This window comes from Pleurodeles waltl, chromosome 12 (assembly GCF_031143425.1).
Source record: "Pleurodeles waltl isolate 20211129_DDA chromosome 12, aPleWal1.hap1.20221129, whole genome shotgun sequence".
In the NCBI taxonomy this organism is placed as follows: Eukaryota; Metazoa; Chordata; class Amphibia; order Caudata; family Salamandridae; genus Pleurodeles; species Pleurodeles waltl.
Genome location: NC_090451.1, coordinates 640,922,342 through 640,947,600, shown reverse-complemented (window position 1 = coordinate 640,947,600; position 25,259 = coordinate 640,922,342). Strand labels below are relative to the sequence as shown.

The 25,259-nt window shown below is 45.9% G+C and overlaps 1 protein-coding gene across 1 annotated transcript in view; it reads left to right on the top strand.

Annotated features, from left to right (window-relative positions):
* NPR1 (natriuretic peptide receptor 1) overlaps positions 1 to 25,259 on the top strand; it is an 806,130-nt gene that overhangs the window by 658,273 nt on the left and 122,598 nt on the right. Inside the window, exons 15-17 of the mRNA XM_069218195.1 lie at positions 8,900 to 9,068; positions 10,904 to 11,050; positions 12,242 to 12,365. Coding sequence (XP_069074296.1) covers positions 8,900 to 9,068; positions 10,904 to 11,050; positions 12,242 to 12,365 — 440 coding nt within the window. The remainder of the gene's footprint in view (positions 1 to 8,899; positions 9,069 to 10,903; positions 11,051 to 12,241; positions 12,366 to 25,259) is intronic.

Below are 25,259 nucleotides of genomic sequence, written 5' to 3'. Positions count from 1 at the left end.
AAAACAGCAATGCAGGCTATAATGTTAAAAACAGGCTAAAATGCTTTATTTCTATGAAGTTTTTTTTATTATTTTTTATTTTTTTATATTATAAAGCTACAATAGAGAATAAATATCTACCCAAGCCCCTCAAACTAGGCTTAGGGAAGTAAGCAGCAGCAAACTCTAGAGAAAAAGAGAAAAAACTGCATTGAAAAACAATGAAGCATTCTTAGCCAATAGGCTGCATGCAGGTTAACACAGGAGAACCATAAAAACTTTGGCACCGTGCCTTTAAGACCCTGAGCACCTCCAGTATCCCACCATGCCTCAGGGGTGAAGGAAAGGTGACAGTTGGTTCACAGTTAGGTCAGTTCTTTTTTCCGGCTTCTTCTGAGAGGATCCTGGAGCATTGAGCTCTCAGTTTTTCTGAGTTTTTCTCAGAAAAATTCTTTAAAAAAGCGTTTTTTCATTTTTCACTCGACAAATAATATCTTTGTCTGAGGTAGGAAGGTTTTTTTTCTGACAGAAAAATGCCTTCTCTTTTTGTCAAATGCCCTGCTTGTGGGAAGAAGAAGGCCCAGTCAGATCCCCACTCTCTGTGCATAGTGTGCCTGCCTCAGAGTCACTGCCCTGACACTTGTAAGTACTGCAAGAACATGTCTAGGAGGACTCTGAAAGACAGAGAGAAGATCCGACTTCATGGGCTTCAGGAGAGGAAAAGAACATCGTCTTCCTCACTTCCCAGACAGCCAGAAGGCCATTCTCAGGAGAGAATGGCCCGGTCGACGTCGACAGGTAGGAAAGTGCCTGTTTGTTCACCGTCGACGTCGTCGCTACCACCGTCTCACCGGCACAGATCGCCGTCGACGGCGACACACCCGACGTCGAAGGGAACGGCGTCGAGGGAACATCAGAGCAGGGGCAGGTCTCCGTCGACGGCAACCCGCCGATCGACGTCGAGCCATCGCCGGCGTGCCCGGTCGCCGCCAAAGGCTGTGCGCCCCCCGACGTCAGGACACACGACGTCAAGATCACCATGACGGCACGAGAAACATCCGCCGTCGACCTCCCATCGCTCCACGTCGAGGCACACGACGGCGAGCAGGTCGAGGTCCAAGGAGCGTCGTTCGACGTCAAGACACTCAACGTCGAGGCACTCAACGTCGAGGCAGGACCAACCGGCTGGGCGCCCTTCGACGTCGAAACAGCCATCGACGTTGACGCAGAACATCGCCCCACGCCAGACAAGGCGCCATCTCCAGTAGTCTCCATACCGAGCGACTCTTCTCGGTCAAGAGCGGCATCATCTGGGCATGTCTCGCCCATCAATTTATCTCCGAGATGGCTGGAGAGCCTCAACAGACCAGCGGCCTCCCCAGATTCGCAGTATTCGCGAATGTACTCACCTACTGCCTCCCTGCCAAGAACGCCATCACCGACAGCCAGGGCAGAACGGGCTCGTTCAGCTCCTCGACAACCAACCGCGAGGCCTAGACGCTCTGCTACAGCGTCTCGCAGCAGATCTCGCTCTCAACGGAGATCCAGGTCGCGGTCAAGGAGAAGATCACCCTCTTGGTCTTCATCAGGTTCTTCTGTCGGGCGTTACTCACCCACCCTTACAGATTCACCACCTGCTAGAGTCTCACCGGTGGATGATATTACCACATTCAACGAGGTGTTGCTAAGAGGGGCGCAGAAACTCAACATAGAGGTTCCAGAACCATCTACCTCCTCATCGATCATCTTTGAGACTCTACAACAGAGATCAGCGTCGAAAAAGTTGCTGCCTCTAGTGCCTGGCTTGCTGCAGCCAACCATGGACACTTTTCTGGCCCCAGCATCGCTTAAGTCTGCCCCGGCTAGGATTCTTAAGAAATACAAGGCTCCAGAACAAGACCCTTTATTCCTTAGAAAGGATCCGCCACCGGACTCGATGATCATAGCTGCCGCCCGTAAGACCCACTCGGTGGCATCTTCATCCACGGTACCCCCGGATAAAGAGAGCAGGCATCTAGACTCTCTAGGGAGGAAGATATGCGGGACGGCGGCTTCAGCAATGAAGGTCTCCAGTGCGTCTGCGCTCCTGGGCAGGTACGATCGTTCTCTGTGGGATTCCCTCAGTAGATTTACAGAAAAATTGCCCAGAGAAGACAGACAAGATTTCCAGGAGATACTACAAGAAGGATGCATGGTATCCAACCAGGTTATCAGCGCGGCAGCGGATGGGGCGGATTTGGCCGCTCATGGGTACGCACATGGTATCTGTGCGAGGAGATCTTCCTGGCTGAGGCTCACTGGCTTGAAACAGGAAGCACAACAACGCATCCTGAATCTCCCATTTGCCGGGAACTCTCTATTCGGTGCCCATGCAGACGAAGAGATGGCCCGCATGAAGACAGAGGTGGATACCTTGAAGGCGGTGGGCCTCGAAAGAAAGAAAGATTTCAGGAGGAGGTACAGGCCGTATGATAGACGCCCTTTCCAGCAGAGGGTTCAAACCCCTCATTGGGCGCAAAGGTGACAGCAGCGACAGGGACGACCTCTTTTTCAACGAAGAAACACAAGGGAGCGAGGGTCAAGCAGACCTCAACAATCCACTCCAAAAGCACCCACCAAGCAATGAAATCTCGCTTCCCTCGACACTGTACACCACTCCGGTGGGGGGGAAGTATTACGGCTTATCTTCACGAGTGGCACTCTATCACAAGAGACAAATGGGTGCTCAATATTGTCGAACATGGCTATTCTCTTCTTTTCAAACAGCCTCCACCACACTTGCCACCCACCAAAGACAATCCATCTCATCTCAGCTTGCTACGCAAGGAGGCTCTCGCCCTCCTAAGAAAGAATGCCATAGAAAAGGTTCCACTGGCACGAAGAGGACAGGGGGTCTACTCCCGTTACTTTCTAGTGGCAAAGAAGGCTCGAGAGGGCGTTTTCAGGCCAATCCTGGATCTACGGCTGCTGAACAAATACATAAGGAAGCAGAAGTTCAGAATGCTAGCGCTTCACCAGATTTTCCCTCAACTGCATCAGGGAGACTGGATGTGCTCCATCGACCTGCAGGATGCATATTTTCACATCCCAATAGCTCCAAAACATCGAAAATTCCTGCGCTTCCGAGTAGCGTTACAGCATTACCAGTTCAGGGTTCTACCCTTTGGCCTGAAATCTGCCCCAAGAGTTTTCTCGAAATGTATGGCAGTGGTGGCGGCACATCTCCGAAGACAAAGGATATACATATATCCATACCTAGACGACTGGCTACTAAAGGCTTCTTCTCCGGAGCAGGCTAGAAGCCATCGGGACATTGTACTAGGAGTTTGCGAAGCTCTAGGTCTTCAGGTCAATCACCAGAAGTCAACCTTGACTCCAACGCAGAATCTTCACTACCTAGGAGCTATCATAAACACAGAACTACAAAAAGTGTATCCTTCGGAGGAACGACTATCCTCAATAAACAAGAAGTGCCAGGACCTGTTGAGAGCCAGCGCACCTACGGCACGTCAGGTGACATCACTACTGGGCTCTATGGCATCGTGCATTTTTATTGTCCCAAATGCCAGACTCCACATGAGACCCCTCCAAGAGGCATTGGAGACCAATTGGAGCCAGAGAACAGGTCGCTGGGAGGACACGGTGCGGCTACCGACGGTAGCACTTCAGTCATTGAGATGGTGGATGCACAGACCTCACCTGTCAGTGGGTGCTCCGTTTCACCAGGTGCTTCCATCCGACACCCTAGTAACGGATGCATCTCTTCAGGGATGGGGGGCTCATCTGGGTCCTTTTCAAACACAGGGTCTGTGGTCAGACAAGAAAAAGCAGTACCACATCAATCTGCTAGAACTCAGAGTGGTCCATCTCGCTCTCAAGTCCTTCATACCGCTAATTCAGGGGAAAACTCTCTTGATACAGACGGACAATACAACCACAATGTATTACTTGAACAAACAGGGGGGAACGAGGTCCCTACCCCTATCGCGAGAGTCCCAAGCGATATGGCATTGGCTCCTGGCAAGAGGAATGTCAATTACAGCAGTTCACCTGCCAGGTCAGCAGAACGTGGAAGCAGACTTTCTAAGCAGACACCTGGAGGACGTTCACGATTGGGTCCTGCACGGCGAAGTCGCAGAATACATCTTCGCGCAATGGGGTCGGCCTCAACTGGACCTCTTCGCAGACGAAGTAAACAAGAAATGCCCAGACTTCGCATCCAGGTTCTACCGTCCGGGATCTCGAGGGAATGCCCTGTTGATCGACTGGTCAGGGACATTTCTTTACGCTTTTCCGCCGATTCCCCTCATTCCGGCAGTGATCAGCAAACTTTACAGATCCAGGACCAGAATGATTCTTATAGCGCTGCAATGGCCCCGACAGTTCTGGTACACGGATCTCCTCAACCTGTCGGAAGAACCTCACAGGAGGCTGCCGTGCAGACCGGATCTTCTGAGCAGAATGGAGGGCAGGATTCTACATCCCAACCTACCCTCTCTGAGCTTAACAGCATGGCTCCTGAATTCCTGCAGTATGGGCACCTAGGACTCTCGCAGGAGTGCATGAGCATCTTGAAAGAGTCCAAACGACCTTCCACGCGGCGTTCCTACGCTTTTAAGTGGAAGAGATTCTACATATGGTGCTGTCAGAAAGGTCATAATCCCATACGGGCGCAGGAGGATGTCATACTGTCCTATTTGCTTCATCTAGCGAAGTCCGGTCTGCAGGTATCATCTATTAAGGTACATTTGTCTGCTATTACTGCCTATTGCAAATCACCTTCTCAGGAATCCTTCTTTACAAAACCTGTAGTCAAGGATTTCTTAGAAGGTTTGAAGAAAGTTTTTCCGCCAATTCGGAGGCCTTCTCCTCCATGGGAACTGAACATAGTCCTGGCAAAACTTATGGGCCCTCCTTTCGAGCCTATCCATAAGGCCTCTTTACAACACCTTACGTGGAAGACGGCTTTTCTAGTGGCCATTACTTCGGCGAGGAGGGTCAGTGAAATCCAGGCCTTGTCTGCAAAAGAACCGTACACGGTTTTTCATGACAATAGAGTGGTTCTGCGAACTCACCCATCTTTCCTTCCGAAGGTGGTGTCAGAATTCCATATTAATCAGACCATAACTTTACCGACGTTCTTTCCCAATCCGGAGACTCCGGCAGAGAAAGCATTGCACTCATTAGACTTGAAAAGAGTGCTGAAATTTTATCTGGACAAGACAAAATCGATTAGACACTCTAACCGCTTGTTTGTAAACTATGGTCATTTAAGGACAGGAGAGGCAGCTTCTAAACGAACAATATCAAGATGGATAGTTTCTTGCATTGTTAATACTTACCAGCTAGCTAATAGACAATTGCTAGCGCGGCCTAGAGCGCATTCCACAAGGGGTAAAGCGGCTACTGCTGCTCTCCTTAACAATGTTCCGATATCTGAGATTTGTAAAGCTGCTACATGGAAGTCTGTCCATAAGTTTACAAGACATTATTGTTTAGACTCAGATGCAAGAGCGGATGCCCAAGTGGGGCAGGCCTCTCTAAGAAATCTATTTGCGTAAGACATATCTATTCCTGCACTTCTATCGGACAGTCCGCTGGGTTTAGGGATGGGCTTGCTAATCTATTCAATGTTTATGACTATTGATGAGGATCCCCTGGAAGAGAAGGATAAGTTACTTACCTGTAAATCCTAGTTCTCTTCCAGGGGTATCCTCATCAAAGTCATAAACAACCCACCCTCCTCCCCGGACGCACGTCTCCTAGAAGTGCAGGACAGACTGTGTTTTGAATCAGTTATACAAATTGTCACCGTAAAAAGAACTGACCTAACTGTGAACCAACTGTCACCTTTCCTTCACCCCTGAGGCATGGTGGGATACTGGAGGTGCTCAGGGTCTTAAAGGCACGGTGCCAAAGTTTTTATGGTTCTCCTGTGTTAACCTGCATGCAGCCTATTGGCTAAGAATGCTTCATTGTTTTTCAATGCAGTTTTTTCTCTTTTTCTCTAGAGTTTGCTGCTGCTTACTTCCCTAAGCCTAGTTTGAGGGGCTTGGGTAGATATTTATTCTCTATTGTAGCTTTATAATATAAAAAAAAAAACTTCATAGAAATAAAGCATTTTAGCCTGTTTTTAACATTATAGCTTGCATTGCTGTTTTTTGCACATGTTAATATGTGTGTATTTTATATATGCTCCGGGGTCCCCGCACAAGGGCGGGAATATTCAATGTTTATGACTTTGATGAGGATACCCCTGGAAGAGAACTAGGATTTACAGGTAAGTAACTTATCCTTCTTGTATTTTATTGTGTTATCAACTAGAAAACCTTACAGGGTAGGCCTAGAGCCCATTCCACCAGAGGAAAAGCGGCGACCACTGCTCTATTGCGCAATGTTCCTTTAGCGAAAATTTGTAAAGCTACGACTTGGAAATCAGTTCACACATTTACTAAACATTATTGTTTAGATTCGGACGCTAGAGCAGATGCTCGAGTAGGCCAGGCTTCGCTTAGAAACCTTTTTGCTTGAGTACATATGCATGGATTCCTCTAACTGCTCCTCCGCCGGTTTGGGGATGGGCTTGGTATTCTATTCTACGCTTATGACTATACATGGAAATCCCCTACTAGAGAAAGTATAGTTTCTTACCTGTAACTCCAGTTCTCTCGTAGGGGTATTTCCATGATAGTCATAAGCAACCCACCCTCCTCCCCGGGGGAGCAGTTAGATGTCTGGGTTACGTTTAGGCCTATTGTCAGCCAGTAACTGCCTGCAAAAAGAACTGAGGTTACAGCCTCTCTCTAGGCATGATGGGATACTGGAGGACTGGCTGTTCTTAAAGGCACACTATCCCTTTTCTTCATTTCTAATGGCAGCCTATGGACTACACTGTTCTGCACTCCTTCTTAAGGGTTTTGAGAAATAAAAGACGTTTTTTTGAAGTAATTAGTCTGGAAAATGGCTTTTATTTGGCAAGCATTTAATATTTTTACTTCCAGGACAAGCTTAATGCAGGAGCTTGAATACTGTAGCCCTTCCTATAGGCTGCATGGGAACATTCTTAAGTGTCTTGACAAGCCTCCTGAAGTGAGGCGAACAGGGACACTTAAGAAGTGACATAGGAAAGAGTGCTCCGGGGTCCCCGCAGGCGGGCGGGGAAATATTCTACGCTTATGACTATCATGGAAATACCCCTACGAGAGAACTGGAGTTACAGGTAAGAAACTATACCTTTCAAAACATGTCTGTGGCTTCAGATCATCAGTCAACAAACAAGCGGGGTACAAAGTGTTGTGCGGGTTGCGAAGGGGGCGGGATATTTAGATGCGTTACTCAGCGTTGGCAGGCTGAGAATGTAAAACTCACCTAGGAAAGAATGGCGTTATACTGCGCCAAACTAGCAAAGGTATTTGGCAGTATGTAAAAACGTACGCCTGTGATATCCTTTTACTTACTCTTACACAGTGGTCGAGCACCTTGTTTTTGATGGTCACACAGCGAGCTTTTAATGCACCACAAAATGCAGACACAAAAGAAAACAAGCAGCGCTGAGGTGGGCATGGGGTGCACGGCGCAGGGAGATTATTCAGGCGTGCTTTGCAAGGAAAGAATGTTGCACTCCCGGTGTACGAGAAAAGCCGAAATTTGTAAACAACGTGCAGACACAAAAGAAAACAAGCAGCGATGAGGTGGGAGGGCATTGCACGGGGAGATTAAGTGAACTGCAAGCAGCAATGGGCGTGCTTTGAAAACAAAGAAAAAATTAGTTTGGAAACACAGGGAATTTTAGAACTGGTGGAGTGAGATTGTAGTTGGCCGCTGGTCTGTTCTGGTCTCGGAAGGGATAAACCCTGCCCAGAGGGATGACAAATGCATGCCATAAACAAATGGAAAGACAGAATAGAGGTGTTACAATGACCCTGGCAAATAGCAATCATATGCGAGGGCTTCAAGCCCATATAATGAATACAGCATTTCTTGCGACAGCGCATGCGCGCTGCCTAGGCTCATCCTTAAGAGGAGGCTTGGGCTTGGGCTTGGCCATTGCTTTAAATAGTGAAGTCGATTTAGCAGTTTAAACTGCTCTTTCAAGCTGCAGTGGCAAACTGGGAGACGCTTCTTTTCTTGTCACCCTCAGGGTGGCACTACAGCTGCTGCATTCCCTGTGGGGAAGTGGTACACTTTTAATTACAGACCCTGGGTACCACATGCTAGGGACTTTTAAGTAAGTTAGCTTATGCCAGTTGGGTGTATGCCATTCAGACATGCATGTTAAAGGGTCATGGCTTTGAGGTCTGGTTAGGAGCACTCAGGGCACTCTCAGACTGAAAAAACCCAGCACCATAGGTGCAGAACTTTGGGGGTGATCATGCAAAAAAGAAACATTTCCTTGCATGTGCACTTTAGTCAATCAACACTATTAAATAATATTTCCCATCTAATCCCCCAGTAAACCTCACAAATCGAATTGTATGTAAATGCATAATTTTATTTTTTAAATGTAAAAAAATATATAAAACAAATATAAGACAATAGGATAATATAACACCATACCAAAGACAATATTTTACATTTCAATGCTACATCAAAAACATTAAAATATATACTTGCATTCTATATTTTGGTCCTCAATATTTTTGTAGTTACAATATTTTGACCATGTTGTTATGGTCATATGAAATTTGTGAGTGGAATTTTAGGAGGACTGCTGTTCTCTTGTTTAGGGAAAATCTTTATCATGTCTTTCCTTGACTAAAACAGGCCTCCTTTCCTACTTCCTTACCTTAGGTACATGAGGTCTTCTTCTGATCCTTCATTCACTTGACTGTAACGTTGCTTAGTTTCATTCTTCCTTTCGCTGAATTTGCCAGGGTCCCCATTGCATTAATAAATGAGATGCATGTTTCTTTGTCTTCAGAAATCATTGAACGAGTTAAGAGTCGCGAGAAGCCCAGTTTTCGGCCCTCCACCAATGTATACTGTCACATTGAAGAGCTTGGGCTGTTGATGCAGCGCTGTTGGGCAGAAGACGTCATGGAGAGACCTGACTTCAACCAGATCAAAATCCTTGTGCGCAAATTCAACAGGTGAGAGTCCATGACGCACCTCGTCTGACAGAACTCATCTGATGACCGCCCCCCCAAACCATCCCCATCCTTCGAATCCTATCTCCTTTTAAACAGACCACAAGCTTTCCAATAGAACTCACTATCTCCCAAAGCGATCAGAGGCCCTTCACTAAACTCTTAATCCCACTGGAAAAAGAAAATGTGACCTCCCCTGATAAAACAAATCATATCTTACACAGATCAGGAACCCTCCAGTAAAACTCACCTTCCCTTAAACAAGTAACATGTCCTTTAGTAAAACGTACTATCCCTTTTAGAGGTCAGAAGTCCTCCAACAAACCCACAATCCCTTTAGCCGCCCATAAACGTTCCAACTAAACTCGGGATCTCATCAAAAGGCAGAAGCTTTCCAGTGAAATCCATTTCTTCAGTGAGCTGGAAGAGTTCCAATGCACAGCATGTCTTGACCAGGTCAGAAGTCCTCCAGCTAAACCACCATTCCTTTTAAAGGGTCAGAAGCTTTCCAACAAAACCTTCCATTTCTACAACAGGTCAAAGACCTCTAATAAAATACACCCTTAAATAAGGCCTGCGATTCATTTAACAACTCCTGTTATAAAACGTTTGCATTAAAATCTCAAAAACGTTCACATAGGTTCAACTTTGTTAAACCACTTCTGATAGAGCATATAACCCAGTCAACAATCATTACGACTCGAATAGAATTCGTGGGTTATTCAGCGGGTATTCAAATACATCCTGAAATAGCAATACAAAACGCAGTCAACAAATTGCTAAACTCCTCATATCAAACCAATTTCAAAAGGTCAAACTCATTCGGATAAAAGCAAAAAAAGCATTTGAGCAGTTATTGAACAGCTCCTATAAACTGCGCTGTTGATTCAGTAAGTTGTTAATCCCCTTACAAATAGCATAGTCACTGGTTCCCACAAAACAGCCATTACTTGATTTAATAAGATGATGAACTCCTCCAATGAAACCTACTCGTTCAACAGGTTAAGTACACTGATGAAACACACTATGCGTTAAAAAGCTCTTGAACCTCTTTGATGAAACCCTGAAGACTCATCAAGTTGTTGAGTGTACTCCCAAGATAAAACTCCCAACATATACATTAAGTGGTTTATGCCCCACCCATAAGCCCCAGTGCACATGAGTACATCATGAACTCTTCAATAAAAACGTTGGCTGTTTCACTAAAATGTTGGGCTCCTATTGTAAAACCCACAGCCAATTTAATAAGAATTAACCACTCCGATTAAACATTCAGTAAGCTGTTGCACTCCTCCAATAAAATCCACCCAACTTTCAACCAGTTGATCTGCTCCAGTACACCTCACAACACAATTTGTAGATCCCTCCCATAAGATGTTCAGCCTATTAAACTGGGCAAAACTCTTCTAACGAAACACACAATCAACTATGTAACGATCCCCTCTTTTCACACCAACAACCTCCTTAACGTACTTGTTGACTCATTGTATGAAAATAAAGAACATTTTCTACAATTAGCAAATGTCTCCAATGAAAGTAATCCTTCCATTCAGTAAGTCAAAAAAGGCACAGACAAGACCAACAGCCACATATGTAGCAAATGTCACTAATGAGCACTCACAGGGTTTCTTAGAACTTGGCTCTTGGGGTTCTGAAGTGCAGTAGTTGTGACTCTGCTTCTGCATTGCCGGATTGCAAGTGGTACCGTCCTTAGGATTTTCCCAGTAGACCAGCCATCAGTAATGTAGCCTACCTATGTCAATAGATTATGATGTCCTGCTTGGCTGCTAAACAACAGTGGTTGTCCTTGTTATGTTGTTTTCCATGCTTGATTTCAGAGAGAGCAGCTCCAATATCCTTGACAACCTTCTGTCGCGCATGGAGCAGTACGCCAACAACCTCGAGGAGCTGGTGGAGGACCGGACACAAGCCTACCTGGAAGAGAAGCGCAAGGCTGAAGCCCTGCTGTACCAAATCCTTCCCCAGTAAGTGTCCGTCAGAGCTGTCAACTCGCCCCATGTCATGAGCATTATTTTCAGCCAATATTGTTTTTCAGCAACAGCAGTAATGACGAAACGGTTTGTAGGCTGATGTTAAAGATAGGTATGTGAAACCGTGTGTCACAGCAAGCTTAGTACTCCAGGCTGTAAAAAAACAGGAGACGAACCATATTGAGCGAAGAAGACAGTATCATACCACTTGAGCGGTGTGAAGAATACTTTTGAGGTGCCTTCCAACCTCCAAGTCAGCACAGGCTTCTGTTCTCAAGGTGGCGGACTGTCCAAGGTAGGTAGGGATCTCTGTTCCTTCAGTGGAGCCACATCTACGGTGGCTCCACTGATGTCCTAGAAAGGGAAAATGAGTCCTTATCGAAATTGGATGGGCAGCCATCAGTATGACCTGATGGCCCTGTGGGTGATGTTTGGTCAGGTCATATGTTTATGCCAGCGAAGTCTCCCTCGTCATAAACACCAGGGGCGGCTCCTCCCCCCCTCGACCAGCACCGGCAGCTGCAAGCCTTTTAACAAAAAAATGATAAACTGTGTTTATTATTATTTTTTGGTAAAAGGGGTGGGGCCATGGGGGTGACGAGCAGTGAGGGGGAGTGAACAGTACTCCCCCTCACAGCGCATGTGTGTGGCCAGCTGTCTTAGCCCGGCCAAACATACATGCGCAGTAGGCTCTCTCCAGCCCAGCAACACAGTTGTCGGGTTGGAGAGAGCCTGCACATCCCCTGGCTGGGCGCTCCTAGACAATCCTGACGTTGCTTTGAGCAGTATCCGGATTGGCTGCAGGGCAGGCTGGGAGCCGGTTCCTGCATACAGCAGAGCAGACTGAGGAGCGGCACAGCGCTGTGCAGGTAAGTTTTGTCGTTTTTTTTTTTTTTTTTTAAATAAATTGTACAAACTCCCCTGCGTGCCTCACCTGCTCCACATGAGCGCAGCAAGCTGCGGCTGATAAACACTGCACTTTCCTGACTGAAGAAAAGCATGGAAACTGTGAGTCCGGTACAGTGGGGACTCCCCTTTTTTACTCCCACCCCACTAAAATCTAAATGAGGCGATTAGTTGTGTTGCTGGTGTGTTGCAATGGCTCCCTTCCCTGAATCAGCTTTGCCTGGCACCCAAGCTGATCCATCCCTGGTCCCTAGTTTAACCATCCTCTCTGTCTTACAGCTCCGTGGCCGAGCAGCTGAAGAGGGGGGAGACGGTGCAAGCAGAGGCCTTCGATGGTGTGACCATATACTTCAGCGACATTGTGGGCTTCACTGCGCTTTCTGCTGAGAGCACTCCTATGCAGGTAAGTCAGTCCCTCAGCGTTCAGTAGGGCATTGATCTCAATCCAGGAATCAGCCCATCTGTTTGTCGAATAAACCGCCTTTATGGAGTGTCTTTGTGCCCAGAGAGCTTCTTTATTACTAACAAACCACTCCTGCCCGAGTCTTAAACTGTGTGAATGCGGATGCAACAGGAACACACTTACATATGGAACAACATTTAGTTAGCAGTTTGTATATTCATGCAATGCTTCAGGTGCCTGGATGTGGAATTTAGAGAGGCCAAGGAGACAGGATGCAAGTATGCTTCACCATATACAAAACTGCCATTGACACAAATAACGCTTGCTGGATCTTAATATAGCCTAGGCAAGGGGCAATCAAGCAACTACAGCAACACCATTGCTACGGACGTAGCTTTGGGTTTGGGGGTGTTTGGAGGGTTTGGGGTTTATCCCACCACAAATAAATGTATTTTGTGATAAATAGTTGGTTACAGGTGCTTTCAGTCGGGTATGGTGAGGTGTCTGTTGGATTTCACCAGAGATTTTTACACACTCTCTTCCTCTCTCTGTTTGGAAGGACTTCAAAAATGCTAACTATTTCACAAAATGATGAGTTTTCTCTTTTACTATCCTTACCAATCTGCATTTCTCTCAATTTCCACTGCCCCTTAAGCCCCTCTTGTGCACCCTGCTTGTTGTATAATGTATTGTAACATTATGTGCCAGCGTGATTGTTGAGAAATCTGAAGACCCCGCCTATTTTACTGACCAAGCTACGCCCCTGACCATTGCAGTGAAACTGCAGGGGACTACAGAGCAGGGGCAGTTAAATAATTTTTTTTAAAAATAGCTGCCCCTCTGTGATGCACCACTCTGCTCCAGTCGCCTCGTCTTCTCTCCCCAACCAATCACACTGCTTCTTTCATGCTGTTACACAACATGAAAGAATTGCTGCGATTCGCCTGAGTGGGCAGAAATGCCGCTCAGGGGGAGAGTGGGGCACTGCGCTTGGTCTCCACCCAGCTGTAAATTACAGCCAGGTGGAGAGTTTCTAAGTGCGCAGGTCAGTGTGGCCAGTCAAACTGACATCCGCACTTAAAAGCTCACATACCACTCTTCCTCCATTTGACGTGGAGGAGGCTAACCCTGCTCTGCCTACTTTTATAATCCCTTTATTTTTCTGCTTTTTGTCAATGGGGTGATGCTCCTCCGCCATAACGGATTGGCCACCCATGAATCTCCTACAGAACATCATATATTAGTCAGTATTGTAGGTACTGGTAAGGGACACTCAAATGTACACGCTTATTCCAGGACCTCGTATAGGCGATGTAAAGCACACCTGACTGCGTCATTCATCTGGCCCTGACCCCGTAACCATCCCTTTGCCCTGCGGACTAGGCCTCTTGTACTCGAGGGAGTAGAAAGGCAGGGGTGAGTGAATGCTGCCTATTCAAGAAGGATGGGCCACAGGCAGTGTAGAGAGGACAACAAATGCCTAGGAGCCCTAGGAGAGCATTAGCTTCTGTGTTTTTTAAATCTCTATTGTCCATTTATATAAAGCCGAGATCATAATAACAAGAAGCATAAAAATAAATATATTAAAAAATTAGATCTATGGAGTGAGAAGTGGTGAAGAGGGAGCAGTACCAGACAGATGGGAGAGCAAGCACTGCATCTAAAGCAAGACGTACCCGGGAGAGAGAGACCAAGGCAGACAAAATCTAAAATATAAGGGCATTTCGAGTAGACTACAGGTGATGATGAAGAAGGAAAGCGAGAAGGACAAGAATGATGATAGTAATTATTTTGTAATACTTGAATTCTGAGTATATACCCATTGGCAAAAGAACATCGATGAGCATTTTTTTCTCTTGGCACATTTTGTAAAGCTGATGCTCTTTCTTTTCACAATATTTATGAACATTTTAGGAAACAGTCAATCGGACTGCACTTCTTTGGCTGGCTGGCTGGCGGGCCTGCAATGGTTCTTCTGGGCACACAGTTTTCTATTACTCAAAGAAATGTGTTTGAAGCAGCAGAGTGATAATATTTTGAGGGACTGAGGCAGACCCAGGTACTGCGTTAATTCATGAGCTCTTTTCAGGTCCCTCTATGCAACCTTAGGTTTTTGGCCAGTTAGGAAAATGTGCTGTAAAATGCAGCATTATTCCAGGTTTTAAAACATTTTTGGGGTGGCTTGTCCCTTATGAGTCCCTCGCAAAAATATGCACTTGCTCAGTGAATCATGGACCCTTACAGATGTTGTGAGTATCTTAGGGGTGTGCGGAATTCATATGATTTAGTGTATCATAATTTGGCAGAATACCACAAAAATTACCTAAAATTCAAAAACGGCATTTAGCACGAAGTACATCCCCCATGGCTATTGTTGACACAAGGATGCACTTCCTCCTTAACAAATGTGCACAAAAACTACCAGTGTTGTTCGAGTTCTGGCTGGTTTAGTTGTTCCCATGCTTCTGCACTAAACTTCTGTAGTAAAATTATGCTACCTGGTATAATTACATAATTTCAGGAATCTCATATACCAAGCATGATGTGAAATTCGTAAAAAGTTGTCAAATTATGCTGGCTTAAAACTCCTCCTGGGGCTAGAAATAACTTCTTTGTGTAGGAGAGTGCAATTAGGTGATTTATTCCTCTCATGGGATGCTTCTTATCTGGCACTGTCTGCACTTTTGGGAGGCAGGGGCTTCTTTAACCAGACCTGGCTAAAAAATCTAACAAAACAAGCATTTGCAAAGGCAATAGGTCTCGCCTATGCAAGAGCTATTGGCATTGACAATGTGTTTAGCCATGTTGTACACCAGTGTGGCTGCTGTTCAGCATGGCTAAACGTTAGTACAGGAGAGTAGCATGGAGTGCTGTAGAGTAGAATGGGGGAAGAATGGATTAGAGTGTTGTAGAGTGGAGTGGCAGAGAGTGTTGGGTATTTGTAGGAAGCTGGGCTGGTGTGTGGTAGGTACCTGAGGTACTTCCACCTCTACCAGGTCCAGGTATCCCTTATTAGTGTACTGTAGGGAGTGTCCAGAACCCAGGCTCTCTAGAGATAGCTGTGGATGAGCAGACACGGCTTATCTAGGAGACATGCAAAGCTCATGCAGTACCACTGTAGTCACACAGCACTTACACACATGAAAGAAAACACTCAGTGTTACAAATCAGTGTTACAAATATAAAGGTACTTTATTTTAATGACACAAATACCAAAAAGTACTAGCGAGGCAACCCTCCAATAGGAGGTGCGTAACACACTAGATATGTACACTAGTAATAAGCAATCAACATAGAAAGTGGTAGAAAACAGTGCAATTGCAAATAGACAATAGTGACCCTGGGGGAGCCAAAACCATATACTAAAAAAATGGAATGCGAACACAGGACCCCCCATCTAGGTAAATGGATGTGTAGAGAGGAGCTGAGGGTACCATGAAACCCCAAAGGGAAGTACCACAGTGCCCCCTAGCGAACAGGAAGAAAGGAGTAAATTAGTAGATTTTCCACAAACCACCCAAAAGGACTGAAAAGAAAATGCAACACCCAGACAAGACTGCAAGAAACTATTGGTGGATTCCTGAAGCGAAGGCCTGCAGAAGAAGGGGACCAAGTCCAGAAGTCACAGAAGAGTCCAGTGGGGTCAGGAGCCACTACCCACCCAAATGTGGTTTCAGGAGTTGGTTGACGGTAGAACGAAGACGGTCAGCAATGCAGCCCTAGAGCCGGTGCAGAGTTCCTGGAGGATGCAGTTGATGCCCCACGCCGGATGGATGATTGCAGTTGGTCAGTGGCATGGAAAAGCCACCAACAACCCTTGGCAACGGCAGAAGTCGCAATTAGGTAAAGGTTGAGCTGGGGGACCAGCAAGGTCCAGGAGGACCATGGGGGGGATCCGGGGGGACCCTTAGCAAGGCATAGAGTCCACAGATGATGAGGCAGCCCCCACGAGAGGCCCACTCAAAGAGGAACCAGGAGTTGCAGAGGAGCACATGCAACACAACTGGAGAAGGGTCCCACGCCGCAGGAGAAGCACACAGAGGGCTGTGAGTCACAGGAAGGAGTGCTGGGGGCTGGGGCTAAATGGAGCTTTAAGATCCCTTGGAGGAGATTCCAACAAGCCTTGATAGCTGAAAGACTTGTGGTGCACGGATGTACTGGCCTGCGTGGGAAGGCAAGGGCTTACCTCCACCAAAGTTGGATAGCTGGTAGAGAGGACCAAGAGGACTACTCCAGAGCACCACCTGTGATGCAAGATCCATGCAGCTCAGGATAAGAGGAGATCCATGCAGCTGGTCGTTGTTGTAGTTGGTGCCTGCGGATGCAGGGGCGTGACTCCTTCACTCCAAGGGAGATTACTTCTTCCTTCTCGTGCAGACTGAAAACTTGCTGCCTTCATAGGATGCACAGCTGGGGAAATGTTGTAGAAGCTGGAAGGAACTGTGGAAACAATGTTGCAAGCAGAGTCTTCATTTTGGATGCAGATTGTCAGTTCCTGGATGTTCCAATCACGGTTCCAGTGGCTAGAAGTTGAAGTAGAGGTTGCAGAGGAGTCCTGATGGAATCTTGCAAGCCAAATCTGAGGACCCACCCAAGAGAGCGACCCTAAATAGCCCTGAAAGGAGGATTGGTCACCTAGCCAGGTGCATCCTATCAGGAGGGGGCTCTGACATCACCTGGCCACTCAGGTGCTCGCAGAGGTCCCTGCCCACCTTGTATTCAAGGTGGCAGAACCCAGGGCCCCTCTGGAGGAGCTCTGGACACCACCCCTATTGTGGTGATGGAAAGGGAAGTGGTCATCCCCTTTCATTGTCCAGTTTTGTGCCATAGCAGGGACTGTGGGTCCCTGAACCGGTGTAGACTGGTTTATGCACAGAGGGCACCAAATGTGCCCTTGAAAGCATACCATTGGCTTGGGGAGGCTACCCACATGGCATGGAATCATACTTTCAGTACTGGCAACAGTATTGGGGTATGATTCCGACACGTTTGATACCAAACATGCCTAGCTTCAGAGTTACCATTATGTAGCTGCCAAGCCACATGCAAAGAAAGAGGGTACTTTCCGACAGTATTGGAGTGACATAGTGTGGAGTTGTGTAGACTGGCATACACTAGAGTGGCACAGAGTGGACTGTATAGAGTGCAAGGCCTGGAGTGTTGCAGAGTATGGTGGGGTAGAGTGCAGTGGCATTGAATTCAGCGACATACAACGCAGCCTCCTAGAATGCAGTGGCATAGATTCTAGTGGAGCACAGTAGAGTGCAGTAGTGTGGAGTGGTGCAGAGTAGAGTGGCGTAGCGTGCAGTGGCATAGAGATGAGTGTTGCAGAGAGTAGTGTCGTAGAGTTGAGTGGCATAGAGTGCAATGGCATAGAGTGGTGCAGATTAGAGTATAGTACTGTTGAGTGCAGTGGCGAAGAGTAGAACAGAGTACAGTAGAGTAGAGTTCAGTGGCAGAGTGCAGTGGTGCAGAGTGGAGTAGCGTGGCGTAGAGAGCAGTGGCATAGAGTGGAACGGCGCAGAGCGGCACAGAGTAGATTGTTTCAGAGTAGAGTGCAGTCGCGTAGAGTGGCATAGGGTGTAATGATGTAAAGTAGTGGAGAGTAGATTAGTGGCGTACAGTGGATTGGCATAGAGTGCAGGAGCACAGAGTTGAGTGTTACAGACTAAAGTACATTGGTATAGAGTGCACTGTTTCAGAGTGGCATTGAGTGGAGTTGTGCAGAGTAGATTAGTGTGGCCTAGACTAGAGTGGAGAAGAGGCAGTGGTGTTGGGTACAGTGGCAAAGAATGCTTTGACTTAGAGTAGAGTGGTACAGGGTAGAGTAGAGAAGCATAGCATGAAGTGGCTTAGAGTGCAGGGGCACTGAGTGGAGTGATGCAGAGGAGAGTGGAGTGGTGCAGAATGGTGCAGAGTAAGAGTGGAGTATGCATTGTGTGGAAGCACACTGCCATTCAGACAACACATTTTCTATTGAAATGACCATTACATTTTCACTGATATACAGTTTTACTAATAAAACTATACAGTGCACAGACGAAAATGTGTGGAAATTGTATCATCTAGTGTAATGATTTGTTTTGATCATATTAAAGTATTTGTTTCCAACACACTTCAGAAATATCAAAAAGTGTGCTACATTCATGTTCCTATTTCTGATATATTCTGAAATACTTACACTGTTCATTTAAATGTTGCCATGGGCTAGAAGAAACTCTTTCCTACTCCTAGTATCCAGCAAGATTGTCACATAAATCTTTTCACTGTGAAGTCAGAGAAACAAAAGTAAAAAGCGTCCTCAGAAGGCAGGGCCTGACATTTGACCTCAGCCTTTGGAAGCACAGCAAATGTGATGAGATGAGAACAAGATATACAGACTTGTTCATAGAATAGGAGCACTTGGAAATAAGGTTTGGGAAAGGGAAGGTACAAACTCAAGCTAGGCAGCCTAAAACAAACAAAGCTAGCAAAAAGACAGCAAGAAAATGTGAGTTACAAAGCCACTGGCAAACATCGGGCAGAATATATTCCTCTGTCAGCTTTCTGAATAACCCCAAGATATCTTTAGCAAACCAGACAGTTGTGCTGCGACTTAATAAATCTAGCAAATGGAAAGTGATAAAATGTGAGTTTGAGTTTTCTTGTAGGAGATTTCTATGTATAGTTATAAGCACTGAATAGTCCTGCCCACGTGCGGCGACCCCAGAGCAGGTCTTCAATATGTGCTCTTAAGTGGAAATGTTCACCTTTCTTCTGGAAGGCCTGCAAACACACTTAAGAAAAATACAGATAATGTAGCCTATGTAGGCTACAATAGCCAAATTCATCATCTTGAAATTACAAAAGGGCAAATTTTACTGAAAATTTATCATTTTATATATTTTTTTACAAACAGAATAAATCATCTTCACAAGCCTCTGTTGTAATGATAAAGATGAGGAAGAGCAGGGTAGAGTAGCCATTATATTACTAAAATAGAGACAGTGCAATTAAGACCTCAGAGACCACCTGTATTCCATCATTCTCAGCTGGTGGCAGATGCTTCAGTTCTTTTTTCCGGCTCCGGCTGACAGGCCTCTGAAGCATTGAGCTTGACCTTTTGTAATTTCTTTCCACAAAAAACTGTAGTCAGAAATTTCTGACAACACATTCACTCAAAATCTTTTACCTTATTCTGCCTGTTTCTCAAATTTTTGGCCGAAATCTGTGACATGTTTGAAAAGTGCCCTCGCTGTGGAAGAATAAAGGTAAAAACAGACCCCCATAAGGTCTGTATCATCTGCCTTCCTTCTTCTCTTCCTGAAGCTTGTGACATCTGCAGAAGGTTTTCTAGTCTATGACGACGAGAAGTTCCTCGAAGTCGAGAAGTGCTAGTTCGCCATCGACACATTGCAGTCAATCAATGTCGAGAACCAAACATCAACGGGAGAAGACAACAGCTAGGAGTTTGTCGACACAGAGGTGACAAATAAAGAGGATAAGAAGAATTTATTTCTCTACTGATCCTTCACCTTCCCTGGTGATTCTTCCATCTCAGTCACTACCGCCTTCACCTCCTCCTCAAGCCACAACTCCTCTGCCATCAATACCTCCACCGCAACCTCCACCTCCTCATTTGGTACTTCCTGCACCAACAACACCTCCGAAGGTATCACCTTCTCCAGTTCCCAGGACAACACCAGCTCCTAGAACACCAACATGTTCCAGATTGTGCCACAATTCCCATCATCATACACCAGGACTTTTCCCTTACTACATTAAGACACCACCATCATGGTTCTTGTCATAGATCAAGTTCCAGGAGGTGGCGTTTGATTATTCCAACTCTTCCACGAGAGACTATTCTCTACTTTAATGGACTCATCACCGCATTGTGTCTTTCCGGTGGCGACATTAATACCTTCCAAGTCCCCACAGCGTCCACATCAGTAATTTTTTAGACACTACATCAGCATACAGCTACAAGGCCATTACTTCCATTGGTACCAGGACTCCTTGAACCAGCAATGCATTTTTTCCTCACACTAGCCATCATCAAGCCTGCTCCATCTAGGCTTCAGAAGAAATATAGGCCTCCGGAGCAAGACCCATCTTTTCTTCGTGCAAATCCCTGATCCGACGTTGTAGTTATTTTACCTGTTAAGAAAGTCCATTCCACCTGTCCATCATATTCCTCTTCTCCAAATAAGGAGAGTAAAAAGTTGGACTCAGCAGGCCGCAAAGTCGGTAGTACTCTGGCCACTTCATTAAGGCAGCTAGTGCTACGGTCCTCTTTGGGATGTATGACTGTGTACTGTGGGATTCAATCCAACAGTTTGTTGACCATCTACCAAACGACAAGCAAGGAGATTTCTTAGAAATCATAAATGAGGGTGCAATGGTTTCCAGCCAGATCATAAGCACTGCTGCGGATTCATTCATCCTTGCGCAGTTAGATATTGCCATGGAGTTACCTTGTGGAGACACTCTTGGCTCCGACTAACATCCCAGAAGCCAGAGACTCAACACCACATTAAATATTTGCCATTCCCAGGTACCACTCTCTTCAGCAGCCTTGCTGACAAAGGAGAGGGTAAGAACAAAGGCTGAATTGGACACGTTAAAAGCCGTGGGTCTAGAAAAACCAAGAGTCATACCGACCTTATCAGCATCGGTTTTATTCTCAGAGGGTTCAAACCCCTCATTGGCTCCCAAGTAGATCCCAGCAACATCAAAATCAGAGATCCTACCAGCAGCAATGCAAAACCTCAGCTTCAAAATCTTGAGTCCTGTCTTCCCACTCTTCAGTTATCCACTCCAGTAAGGAGAAGCATCACATTTCACATGGAAGAGTGGCATATATCACACCAGATGCCTGGGTTTTAAATATTGTCAAGAATGGTTACTGTCTCAGATTTTCTGCCACACCTCCGTTCATTCCACCAAAACTATCCACTTCACATCTAGGATTGCTCAGGACAGAAGTCAACATCTTGATGCAAAAGAAGGTGGTGGAAACGGTTCCCCACAGCCAACGTGGGAAGGGTATTTAACTCCAGATACTTCCTTGTACCGAAAAAAAAAAAAACACAAATTCAGAACCATTCTCGATCTAAAATTCGCAAACAAATGGATTCTGAAGGAGAAATTCAGGATGCTGGCTTTACATCACATTTATCCCAAACTTTATCAGGGAGATTGGCTTTGCTCCACCAACCTTCAAGATGCATACTTCCACATTCCCATTGCCAGGGAGTATCGGACGTTTCTGAGGTTCCTCGTAAGTCACAAACATTATTAGTATGCAGTACTCAAATTCGGCCTCAAGTCAGCACCCAGAACATTCTCCAAATGCATGGCTGTGGTGACAGCTCATCTAAGAAAAGACTGAATCTTCTCTACCCCTATCCAGACGATTGGTTCATAAAAAATGCACCCACTTCTCACAAAATACAACAACATTTCAATTGGACGTGCAGTCTATTTAATCGCCTGGGTCTTCACGTCAATCTTACTGAGTCAACGTCGACACCAGCACAGATGTTAAACTACCTGGGGGCCACTATCAACACCATTCACATAACGGTGTATCCTTAGGCCACTACCCACCCTTCTGTGGATGCAGGACCAGTTCAGCTGTGAATGAAGGAAGTCAGCTGTGCAGTACAGGAGCAGAAGAGAAGGTCCAGAAGTGATGCAAGTAATGTCCCACATTGGCAGCCGTGATGTAGTCAGTCACCAACAAGCCTTGGCGAATGCAGGAGTCAGAGAGGAAGATTTTGTAAGGCTGAAAAGGACCAGCAAAGCTCAGGGGACTCGACCCTTCGAGGGGAGTCCGAGGTGACCCTTAGAAGCCAGAGAGCCAACAGAAGCAGTTGCAGCCCCCACTGGCAGTAGGCACAGTAAGTCACAGTGAGGCCCAGTCAGCACTCCTGAAAAGGAGTCCCACATCGCTAAAGCAGCAGAGCGGAGACTGTGCTTGGCAGGATGAAGTGCTGGAGGCCAGGGCTACACGGTGCCTGAATTTCCCTTGGAGCAAGAGTGTAGGAAAGTAACCTCTTTTTAGCATGGTTACTCCAGCTTTTCTTCCTGTCAGTATGTTTGACTATGTTCACTGTGATCCTGCTAACCAGGACCCCAGTGATTATGCTCTCTCCCTTTAAACTTGGTTACTTGAACCACATACACCCCACATTTGGCATACTGGTGCCCCCATGTAAAGCCCTAGTATATGGTACCCCGGGCATTGGGGCACCAGGGTTTCCCCATGGGCTGCAGCATGTATTGTGCCACCCATGGGAGCCCATGCTAAATGTGTCTGCAGGCCTTCTTTTGCAGCCTGCGTGAAAAGGTGCATGCACCCTTTCACTACAGTTCACTGCACAAGGTCATTGTAAGTCACCCCTATGGCAGGCCCTCCTACCTCAGAGAGCAGGGTGCAGGTACCTGTGTGTAAGGGCACCCCTGCATTAGCAAAGGTTCCCCCACGAACTCCAGTTCCATTTTTCTGGACTTTTTGAGTGCGGGGACGCCATGCCCAGGTTCAGAGTTACCATTATGCAGCTGGACATAGGTAGTGACCTGTGCCAGGAAAGAGGGTACTTTCCTACACCTGGGTATATAAGTACCATATACTAGGGACTATGGGGGCACCAGTAGGCCAGTTGTGGAGTGCACAAAAGTCCTAGTGTAGGGAAATGCCTCCCTTGGCATGGTTACCCCCTAACTTTTTGCCTTTTGTTGATGCTATTTATGATTGAAAGTGTGCTGGGGTCCTGCTGACCAGGCCCCAGCACCAGTGGTCTTTCCCTAAACTGTACCTTTGTTCCCAGAATTGGCACAGCCCTGGCACACAGATAAGTCCCTTGTAACTGGTAACCCTGGTACCAAGGGCCCTGTGGCCAGGGAAGGTCACTCAGCACATGCACACTGCCTCACAGCTTGTGTGTGCTGGTGGGGAGAAAAAGACTAAGTCGACATGGCACTCCCCTCAGAGTGCCATGCCCTCAACCCACTGCCTGTGGCATAGGTAAGTCACCCCTCTAGCAGGCCTTACAGCCCTAAGGCAGGGTGCTCTACACCACAGGTGAGGGCATAGTTGCATGAGCACTATGCCCCTACAGTGTCTAAGCCAAAGCTTAGACATTGTAAGTGCAGGGTAGCCCATAAAGAGTATATGGTCTGGGAGTTTGTCAGACACAAACTCCACATTTCCATAATGGCTAAACTGAAATCTGTTTGGTATCAAACTTCTCAGCACAATAAAACCACACTGATGCCAGTGAGGGATTTACTGAAAAATGCACACCGGGGCCCCCAAAAGTAGGCTGCCTATGCCCAGGAGACTGAACTTGTGAGTGCTTTACTTACCTGAGAAACTAACCAATACTTACCTCCCCCAGGAACTGTTGATTTTTGCACTGTGTCCACTTTTAAAATAGCTTATTGCCATTTTAACCACAACTGTGTGCACTACTGTTTTAAATCAAAGTTCTATATTTACCTGTGTGAAGTACCTTACAATGTATGTACTCACCTAAAATTTGAATCTTCTGGCTCTAAAAATAAATTAAGAAAAGTTATTTTTCTATATAAAAACCTATTGGCCTGGAGTTAAGTCTTTGAGTGTGTGTTCTCATTTATTGCCTGTGTGTGTACAACAAATGCTTAACACTACCCTCTCACAAGCCTACTGCTCGACCACACTACCACAAAATAGTGCATTGGTATTATCTAATTTTGCCACTATCAACCTCTAAGGGGAACCCTTGGACTCTGTGCACACCATCTCTCACTTTGAGATAGTATATACAGAGCCAACTTCCTACACCTAGGCGACCAAATTTAGAGGGAGAGAGCACAGTCACTGGGATCCTGGTTAGCAACAGCCCATTGAAAAAAGTCTAACCATACTGACATAAACAGTGACTTTCCTACAATGAGCACTCTCATGAAATTCCTTCTAAAGTAGTGCTGGACTTTCATATAAACCAAACCAACTCATTGCCTACTTTCTTTCAGAATCCTTCTACTCCAGCAGAAAGATCTCTCCATTCTCTAGGTATTAGGAGGTTTCTGAAATTTTATATTGATAAAACTAAAAATATTTGCAGAACGGATCAGTTGTTTATTAACTATGGCCCAGTATGTACTGGCTTGGCTTCGTCTAAACAATCCATCTCTAGATGGATAGTTTCTTGTATTTTATTGTGCTATCAAAAAGCTAATAAATCCTTAATAGCTAAATCTAAAGCACACTCTACTAGAGGGAAAGCGGCTACTGCTGCTTTACTTAGTAACATCCTTATTCCATAAATTTGCAGGGCAGCCCCAAGGAAATCAGTCCATACTTTCACCAAACACTACTGTCTAGACTCAGATGCCAGAGCTTATGCTCAAATATGACAGGCTTCTTTTAGAAATCTGTTTGCCTAACTTTCCAGTAAGTTCTTCTGTCTCATCCACAGCGAGCTACAGGGATGGACTTGCCACTCTATTCAGTGCTTATGACTATACATGGAAATCCCCTACAAGATAAGGAATAGTTTCTTACTTGTAACTCCTGTTCTCTTGTAGGGAAATTTCAATGATAAGTCATAAGCAAACCTCCCTCCTCCCCGGTGGAGTAATCAAAGGTAATTTTACAATCTTCATAAGTTCCAGGTAGTCTTCAGAAAGAAATGAAGCAATTGTCACCAGCTGAACATGATGGGATGCAGGTGATCATTGAGGTCTTAAAGGCACAGTCTGTATTTTAGCCATATAATGGCATCCTATGAGTCTATTCTGCCCTGCTCTTTCTCATCTCTATCATTACAAAAGGGGGTTGCGAAGGAGATTTATTCTGTTTGTAAAACATATAAATATATACATTTTCAATAAAAGTGGCCCTTTTTTTACTTTCAAGATGAT